The following is a 9,933-nucleotide window of genomic DNA, read 5'->3' on the forward strand; positions in this document are numbered from 1 at the left end:
CTCAATGACAGTAACGTATGCTGAATACTTTGGATTACTTAATATATTATCATGCTTTTTACAACAACGTGAATGTACTATTGCTGTGTGATTTATTACTATTACTGAAGGTCCGCGACTCCGAACTGTAGTAAAGGGACCTCTGACTAATACGGCGGGGTCCCTGTCGGCTCGTAGCCGAAAAATAGCTTTACTTTGTTGTGTGGGTCAACTTTTCTTGCGAGAGACAGAGAGAGGCGTTGAAAGGCTGCTTAATGTTTCGGAGGAAAACAGGAACACGGTGTACAGTCGAGTCTTAATAGCTTACTTACAACTGGGCTCGTCAGGCACTCTTCTTGGCTGCAGTGGTTATTATTATATTTACATGCTTCCAGCTCCCGTTTTTCCTCAATGACAACTCGTACCTTTCCACTCCCCTTTTTCTCCCTCCTCGCTCACAGACACATAACGTGTATGGCAGTCCATTCTCCCTGCAACACGGACTACACTGCCCATGATGCTACATTCTTTAGAGCTATGCTTGTAGCATTCTGCCTGTTAGCTTAGCACAACAACAACAACAACGAAAAGGCGCTCTCTCACCCAGGAAACACGCAGAGAGAGAGAGCGTCGCCCTGTAACCATGGCAACCGTAACGCTGCCGCCTGGAACAACAGAACGTAGCTGTCAAACAAAACCCAAACAGTCCTGACCCGCGACAATATGAAACAGGAAAGTACCGCAGTGTAATCAATTTATTTCAACAAAGTAACTGTATTCTGAATACCACCTTTTTAAACGGTAACTGTAACGGAATACAGTTACTCATATTTTGTATTTTAAATACGTAACGGCGGTACATGTATTCCGTTACTCCCTAACACTGATCACGAGTGAGTTCAGTCTGTAAATGCAGGTGACTGTTCAGGACTGGCGAATCAGTGCTGGTACAGGAGCAAGAAAACAGGAAATAAAGTTTTCTTCAAAAAATCTCTTCCAGCTGTTTCAGTATTGGCCTCCGTGTAATCTGAGTAAACCATGAGTAAACCATGTGACCCTGGCTGTCAGCTGCCAGGGTCACATGGTGCTACAGACCACACGGCTGCTCAGTGTCTAGTTTCATTAAAGTAGCTAATGCGTCCAATCAGAGCCCAAAACAGCCGTGATGTTTCAAATTAAAATGCTTATACTGTTAGTGACGTGCACGTAATGAAACAGGAAGTTACTGTGACACACTCTTACCTCACAGTGTTTGAGTTGAATGGGAGCTGGGATACCCCCACCCTGGTCCTCATAAAGATGGACGATGATGATTTACTGAAGATTGAACTGAAACCGTTTAAAGCAGTTCTCTGCTCTCCGGTTTGAGAGCATCACTCTCAGGTATCTCGCTCGTCTTCACGGCGCTCTGTGTGCTGGAATAAACCTGCAGGTTAAGCAGATGTGAGTTAGTCACACCTCTTAGTGAATGCCAATGATATGACTCAGGCCGAGCAGGTCCCTTCATCAGTCTCAGGTAAGAAGAAGGGTCAATTTCAAGATCCTGCTCCTTCCTTTCAAAGCGCTTCATAACCGCGCTCCTCCATATTTATGTGATCTTCTCCGTACGTACTCGGCTCTCCTTCAGCTTCCTTTCTGTCTGCTCACCTGACTTCCATGGGATTCGGAGCCTTCAGTCATTTTGCCCGACAATTTGGATGCACCTCCACCAGATCTACAAACTCTCACCACTTTTATTATTTTTTATTAAGAGTTTTTTCTTTTTAATACATATAAACAAAAAGAGAAGAAAAGGATTACAGACGTTCTGTACATTCGGGGTAATTAGCCACTTAAGGCTGTGAAATATAGAAGAAATAAATAAATATAAACATAAGCATAATATTTCCCCAGATAATAGAATCCCTGTAAAATGCTCCCACCCAGGTCACTGCCCTAGACCTGTACACTGTATTTCCACACCTGACATGAGGTATCCTGCACAGACAAAGGTGCATTCACAAAAGTGAGTGCTTTGGGCAGATTTTAGGGTATAGTTGGCTCAGAGTGTACAGGTCATGACCCCAGGTTAGTCTGCCCTCACTGAGCTTTGATTGCACTGTGTTGAGGAGCGTCCATGTTTAAATTTAAACGGTCAGGAAGGGAGCAGTAGCAGATTTGACCCTGCTGCCACCACCTGGGAGCTTCAGGTTCCTGATAAGGACCTCAGTCATGAGATCAGGTCAGCTTCACCCCAGTTTCAGATGTTGTGCAGCTCTTTAGATGTCCTTCCTGAGTGTACCCAGAGGTTTGCACCTTGCTGTACACTCCGTATCTCCATCTATGATGCCATCTCTCAGCCGTAGAGCTGCGATCGTCCTCCACGCCGTTTCTGACTTTTATTTTTAGAACATTTTCTTTAGTAATTTTTGTGGTGATAAACAACCAAACAAACAGGCAACATATTAACATTCTCTGACATAAGACCATTTAAGAAAAAGAAAGAAAGAAAAACATGTCATAGGTGAGATTTATAGAGATTTACAATGTTCCAGAGTTCTTGTTCATTCACCCAAGTATCTGGCCTCTAGTGATGGGATTTCCGGCTCTTTTTAGAGAACTGGCTCCTTCGGCTCGGCTCACTAAAAAGAGCCAGCTCTTTTGGCTCCCAACCGGCTCTTCAGGTTGCTTTGTTGCTTTAATTAATTAATTATGGACAACAATATAAAATTATGCACAAAAGGAATTAGTAATGTAAAAAAACTTGGTTTTCTTTATATATATGTTTATATATAAATATTTATGTGTGTATATAAGGTAAGACAGAACTTTATTAATCCCTCGGGTGGGTTCCTCTGGGAAATTCGGATATATATATATATATATATATATATATATTTATTTTATTTTTTTTTTTTTTCATTCAAATAATTTAAAAAAGTTAATTTACCTGTTACTACCACATACCCAATCCGATTGTTGGTACTTGCTGGCTTGTGTAGCCACTAGGTAACAAAAGCTCAACACGGCCCCTAGCATCCTGGAGCACTTCCGTTGTGTTTTGGAGTTTGTACGTGCTTTGTCTCTAGGGGCCACTGTAAATATACTTTTATTTATTAACTCCACATAAAATGTAATAAATAAATTATAAAATACAAAAACCAACTATTTACATTTCAACTTTTAACTACTTAAATTTTCGGCTTTTTCCTTTTAAACAAATTTAAAGTGAAACAACACAAAACACTGCAAACCACAACACAATAAAATATGGAGAGAAAAAAAAGGGGGGGTGGGGGGAGAACGCCCAGATCTTTAATTAAGGGAAAGGTTGTCATTTAGAAATATTAATATCACACTCAACTGACTGCGTTTTATCTTCCCATTGCACTGATGGGTGGACAGTTGTTAGGTGCCTGTGCATGTTGTTTGTGGAGCCGGCTCTATATGACATCCTTTTCTTGCAGACTCTACACTCTGCCTTTGTTTTGTCATAAGATTGAAATGGCTCCAGACTTTGCTTCTTTTCTTGGTGTCACTCATTTTCTTTACTGCACCTTTCCAATGTAAGGGTGTTGTCTCTTGTTGCTCCCGGCTCTCTTTCTTTCCCTCTCCCTCCTGCTCTTGTTGTGTGCTACTGCTGTTGCGAGTGTAACTACCGCCCCGCCCCCTCAGCTCATCGCTGAGCAGAGAGGGGGCGGGGCGCAAACGCAGGGCTCTGTTTGCCGTCTCTGCTCAGCGCAAACACAAGGGACTTGCAGCGTGAAGCGGAAAAAAGTGAAAGAGAGGGCAAGAGAAAGGAAAAAAAACCCACGGAGCCGGCTCGCATCGTTCACTTCAAAGACCTGGCTCTAAGAGCCATTTCGTTCGTGACCAACCCATCACTACTAGCCACACAGTTCCATCTCTGGTAGATCCTCATCTCCAGTTTCAAGCTTGCTGTCATTCGTTCCATTGTGGGAACTCTTTTCAGTCTGTTTCCATTGTGTTGTGGATGGTGAGCTTGTTTGTTTCCATTTCACAGTTATCATTTTCTTAGCTATTAGTAAGAGTATCCGCAGAATATATTTTTCATCTCTCTAGGTTTAACTCCCAAGAGAAATATGGTTGGGTTTAGTGGAATATTTACTTGTAGGATTTTCTCTATTTCTTCTTTGATTCTTATCCAGAAACCTCGAATTATTGGACAGTCCCAAAAGATATGTGAATGCTCTCCTATTCCCCCACATTTTCTCCAACATAGTTCTGCATTGGGTTCCTTACAATATGAGGAGATAACAAGAGGTGTATTAAAAAATCTCATTTTAAACTTCCAGTCAAACTCTCCATAATTGATTACTTATTCCCTTGTGACAAGGTTTACACAGCTCTTCCCATACATTATCAGTAATAATAATATTTAGTTCTAGTTCCCATTTCTCTTTAATATGGCCTGTATTTTGGCATCACTCATTTATAAGCCTTTTGTAAATATGAGAGACATCTTTCTTAGTTGGGAGATGTTTTTCTATAATGTTAATAAATTATTCTTCTATGCTGTTGGGAAATTTATTGATCAGGTCTGTTTCTTTGTGGTTTAGGATATAATGTCTTATCTGAAGGTATCTATATAAACCTTTAGGAGGAAGTTGGAATGGTTCTTGGAGCTGGCTAAATGATTTGAGCTCTGTTCCATTAAATAACTGATTTATTGTGTAAAGGCTGCATTGGTCCGTCTACTAAAGCCACTGTCCCACACAGAAGGCAGGAATTCTATATTGCCCCTCACTGGCCCCCCAGTGTTTTCCTTATCGCTGGCCACACCTTCAGGGTATGTTTTATCCAATCATTCTCTATTTTTAGGTATTTGATCAATTTTGCATCAATGAAAGGCAATGTTAATAAGGGTACATTCTTACCGTGCTTTGTTCTATCTGAACCCGTCCAGTTTCCTGGTCCTTTCTTTTCCATGCCACCTCTGCGTTTAGCTGTGCAGCCCAGGAACAGTATTTAAAATTTGGCAGTCCCAGTCCCTCCTTTTCTTTTGAGGTCAGCAAAGTTTTAAGTCGTATTCTGGGTCTCTTTTTTTTGCCAAATGAATGTGGAAATTTGTTTATTTAACATACTGAAAGTAGAGTAGTAAACTCTTACCGGCAATGATTGAAATAAAAACAAAAGCCAGAGTAAGAGTAAGAGAGTCATCCTCACCACTTCAACCCCTCCAAATAAAGAGAGGGGTAGAATGTCCCATCGTGATATATCTTTCTTTATTTGTCCAATGACTTTGTTATAATTAGTTTCATATAGTTGCTTAGGTTTTGCTGTAAGTGTAATTCCCAGGTATCTGAATCCCTGTCTAGGCCAGCGAAAGGAAACCCTTTCATTTTAATTGCATAGGACATTCTCCAGATAGCATCATTGCCTCTGATTTATTTTCATTAATCTTATATCCTGAGATTGACCCATACCTGTGTAGGCACTCCATAAGTGCTGGGATGGAAAGAAGTGGGTTTTTAATAAAAAGTAAAGTATCATCAGCAAAAAGAGCTATCCTATTCCTCCTTCATCCTCTGTTCCTTGGATTTGCGTATTACAACGTATGGCCTCAGCCAAGGGTTCTATACTAATCGCAAAGAGGATGGGTGACAGTGAGTCCCCCTGTCTCACACCCCTTTCTATCTTGAATAGATCAGAACAGCATCCGTTAACCCTGACCTTTGACCTAGGCTCTTTATATAGAGAGTTGATCCATGTAACAAATGTTCCTCCAAATCCCATCGTTAACAGTGTTTGTTGAAGGAATATCCAGCCCACTCGATCGAACGCCTTTTCTGCATCCAGACTAAGGAACATTGATGGCATTTCATCTCTTTTTGCTATTGACTGTAGATTTAGGGCCTTCCTCTAATGAATCCTGTCTGTTCACGTTCCACTAATTTCTTTATATAATTTTGGATTCTAGTGGCTAGTATGGATGTTAAAATTTTGTAGTCTACACACAGGAGACTTATTGGTCGATAACTTGTACAATTTATGGGGTCTTTTCCTTCTTTATGTAGAACTGTAATAATAGCTTCTGACCATGACTTTGGAATATCTCCTGAATTTAGAGCATAATTATATACTTTGCAGAGTATGGGGGTAAGTTCGTTCTCAAATATTTTATAATACTCTCCAGCATATCCGTCTGCTCCTGGTGATTTGTTGTTTCTTAATTTGGCTATAGCTTCGTTTCTGACTGTTTTAGAGGCTGTGAAGATGTTTTTCCCACCACGGGAAAGATTCTGTCGTGTTCAGGTCTCAGACCTACTTCAGTGCTTTGAATCAGCTCCAGGTCTGTTACCTGCTTCATCTGTGATGAAGAGCAGACCTCACCTGTTCTGCAGTCAGTTGTGTGACTGTTTATAAAAATCTGTCACAAGCGTCTCATAGAAAACTTTAGAGCCTTGAATTGAAGCTGGAAGTCTTATTATAATTCTAATAACAATAAGAATGATGGCTTTTTGCACAGTGCTGCAGCGATGCATGCAGCTCGGACGGCGCTGTGGTTGCCTGGGAAACAGCTGGAAGCTCAGAGTGTTTCTGGGCTGTTCAGGGTTAATGTGTGTTAGAGGCCCCCACTGCTGCACTCTGACTGGCTCTTTTGTGACAGTCAAGCAGGGAGACTCCGCCTCCTGTGTTTTTACAGCGGGTCTGGTCTGAGGGAGTCCAGACCTGCTGGATCACATCAAACTGGAGCTCAGACATGGGTGAGTCCACTTTTCTCCTTCTCCTAGTATCCCCCCAGGAGGAGCAGGTGTAATCGGTTTCTGCTTCGTCCCGCTGCAACAGTTCGGCCCAAACAGACTCCTTGACTCTGCGTTGTGTTGTGTTTTTAAGAAGACAAGGAGTCTCTGATTAGTGATGGGTCGGTCGCGAACGAAATGGCTCTTAGAGCCAGGTCTTTGAAGTGAACGATGTGAGCCGGCTCCGTGGGTTTTTTGGGGTTTTTTTCTTTCTCTTGCCCTCTCTTTCACTTTTTTTCGCTTCACGCTGCAAGTCCCTTGTGTTTGCGCTGAGCAGAGACGGCAAACAGAGCCCTGCGTTTGAGGGGGCGGGGCGGTAGTTACACTCGCAACAGCAGTAGCACACAACAAGAGCAGGAGGGAGAGGGAAAGAAAGAGAGCCGGGAGCAACAAGAGACAACACCCTTACATTGGAAAGGTGCAGTAAAGAAAATGAGTGACACCAAGAAAAGAAGCAAAGTCTGGAACCATTTCAATCTTATGACAAAACAAAGGCAGAGTGTAGAGTCTACAAGAAAAGGATATCATATAGAGCCGGCTCCACAAACAACATGCACAGGCACCTAACAACTGTCCACCCATCAGTGCAATGGGAAGATAAAACGCAGTCAGTTGAGTGTGATATTAATATTTCTAAATGATAACCTTTCCCTTAATTAAAGATCTGGGCGTTCTCCCCCCACCCCCCCTTTTTTTTCTCTCCATATTTTATTGTGTTGTGGTTTGCAGTGTTTTGTGTTGTTTCACTTTAAATTTGTTTAAAAGGAAAAAGCTGAAAAGCAGCAGCACACTTCTTCAGAGAGTCTCCTGATTATCGAATATTGAAAACAGCAGCTGCTCCTTTAAACTGCAGGCAGGTGTGTCTGTGCGTGTGTGTTTGTGTGTGCTTGTGTGTGTGTGTGTCTGTGTGCGTAAACTTTATTTACGCAACACGTAAAGCTCGCTAAAATGAGGGTCAAACATTAACAGCAGGAACGCAGAGCGTCGCCCGCGGTAACCATCGCAGATAAACACGTCATAAACAGACGAGCAGTGAGTGAAATAAAATGATCCACACAGACTGAAGGTCTCGATGTTGTGTCAGCAGTGAGATCCTCTTCATGTGCAGCTGCCTGGAAACGCACACAACGGGATTTAACGACCTTTGACCTTTGGTACTTTTCAGCAAGCTGCTCAGGATGTGGACCGGGATACCGCAGCCCGCTGGACGCCATGAAGGGTGAGCCCATCAGCTGCGTGTGTCTTTTAGCCAGCAGGTAAAACAAAGGGGGAACCTGCTGCTTGTGTCACATGACCTGTGCTGTTTCTGTTTTGAAGTGAGACCTAGTCGGGGCTGACGCTGCATTGTGGGCGGGCCTAAAGGGCCAACAATGACACGCCCACCCTGACGCTCGGTGTTGAGCTTTCTGAAAAAGTAACAGGTAGCACTTTTGAAGACATCACAGCAGCCCGAATCACTCTGACCTGTTAAACTTAAGCAGGATATCAGGGGTCAGAGGTCGCTCAGCAGATAACTCGGTCCAGAACCAGAGCCCTGGCGCCTGGTTGGGTGGAGGTCTGCTTCCGGCTCTGCACTGGTTTGGCCCAGCTGTGGACCTTTCCTGCAGGCTGGAGATCCAGATGTTTGGCTGAGATTGTTAAGGTCCACATAATTGAGGAAGGAGAGTACAAACAACCAGGTCCAGAAGATCTTGGTCAAACAATTGATTTTAATGAATACACGCGTGGGAAGACCACTGTACGCAGACAGCACTTGATCTTCGACTTAATCAAAGCATACACAGACTTTTATAGCATCAGGGTTTGAATTAATGACGCCCCTTCATACGTCACAGACAGAATATATACACACGTCAGATCAAAACCACAATGACTTTTAACACGGTTTAAAAGAACGTTGTCTTCTATCTTCATTGTCGGTACTTCCTGTCACTGCCAGATGCTCTCTTGTCATCTTGACACCTCAGCAGCAGTTCTGCGACAAACTGCTCTTTTGCAACCCCAAGCAAAACATGATTAAACTTCCACCTATAAATGATTCTCTAACTGAGTGTGTGTGTGTGTGTCGTCCTCAAATGCTCTCTCAATTCACCCGTTGCACTTCTGACCTTTTACCAGACCAGAGGCTCATCCTTATGTGTAATAACCTAACTGAAACTACATGTACTATGTTGAATAAATGTTTTAATCAAGAACCTCTACTAAGAGCTTAATAAAAGAATATAAAAGTATAACAGACAATTTGAATAACCTAGTAATTCAAATAGCCTCGTCTAGCCTGCTCAGAATAACTTAGACTCTGCTTTCCCTTCTGCAAACTCTCTGCAACTTCCTGTCAGCCTGCAACTTAGTCTTTCTAAAAGACACACACACTGTTTAAACCTCTGAATACAATATCAATGCTGCAGATTCTATTATTAATGCAATGGTAATGATGATGATTATTTACCAATAGCAGTAAAATAATTTCCCTGCTCCACACTCCCTCTCTCGACCTCTGGAACACCAGAGGTCGCAATACATTGTGTCCTCGCTCAGCAAATCAGACAACCTCATGTCAGCCAATTGGTCCAGTAATAAACACCAGCTCCCACTCGAGAGCACTCCCTGCGTAAGCTTAGGTTTTTTCTGCGTCCCTCTCTTGTCTCGGGCCTCCAGGATCCTCACCCCCTGTGGTCGCCGAGATCTTCTGCAAAGGAAACAAAACACCTTTTCCTGCATCTCCCTAACTTATCCTATTTGGGACTCTGTAATCAAAAGCCTTATCCTAATTACACTCTTAACTTATTGACTTGTATTTATATATATTCTTCGGCTGTAGAAGCTGTGAGATCCGGGTCTGGGTCAGACGCTGCATTGTGGCGTGGTCGCGGTCCCTGCATGTTTAGGAGAAGTTGGGGTTTGGGTCCTCAGCAGGTCCTCTTCACAGCTCACACCTATTTCTGCTTCAAGGTCCTCGGGAGGAGATCATCTACCTGCCCTGCATATACCGCAACACCGGCATCCTGAAACCTGACTACCTGGCCACTGTGGACGTGAACCCCAAATCCCCCACCTACTGCCAGGTAGAGCTGAGCCCCGCTGGAAGCCGAGGACTTCCTCCTTCTCCTTTAGTTTCATATCTAACATCAGAGTCAATTGCCTCCTCTTCCTCAGTCACAGATGAACGTTAAGAACAGTGCTGTAGTGCATTGTGACCTTTGACCCATGC

The 9,933-nt window shown here is 43.0% G+C and overlaps 1 protein-coding gene across 4 annotated transcripts in view; it reads left to right on the plus strand.

The window, feature by feature from the left end:
- Window positions 1–6,604: 6,604 nt before the first annotated feature.
- The window catches only part of selenbp1 (selenium binding protein 1), an 11,357-nt gene continuing 8,028 nt past the window's right edge, over window positions 6,605–9,933 (plus strand). Inside the window, exons 1-3 of one of the 4 annotated variants that reach the window (XM_085472542.1) lie at window positions 6,605–6,686; window positions 7,888–7,941; window positions 9,675–9,787. In XM_085472542.1, coding sequence (XP_085328668.1) covers window positions 6,683–6,686; window positions 7,888–7,941; window positions 9,675–9,787 — 171 coding nt within the window. In that variant the 5' untranslated portion in view covers window positions 6,605–6,682. Of the gene's footprint in view, window positions 6,687–7,806; window positions 7,942–9,674; window positions 9,788–9,933 lie in introns of all 4 variants that reach the window. The other 3 variants (XM_085472540.1, XM_085472541.1, XM_085472543.1) reach the window with 3 other exon arrangements.

The sequence above is a fragment of the Copadichromis virginalis genome, linkage group LG11, assembly GCF_057382275.1.
Source record: "Copadichromis virginalis isolate Kocher_CV1m ecotype Utaka linkage group LG11, C_Virginalis_male_GT1.1, whole genome shotgun sequence".
NCBI classification, from domain to species: Eukaryota; Metazoa; Chordata; class Actinopteri; order Cichliformes; family Cichlidae; genus Copadichromis; species Copadichromis virginalis.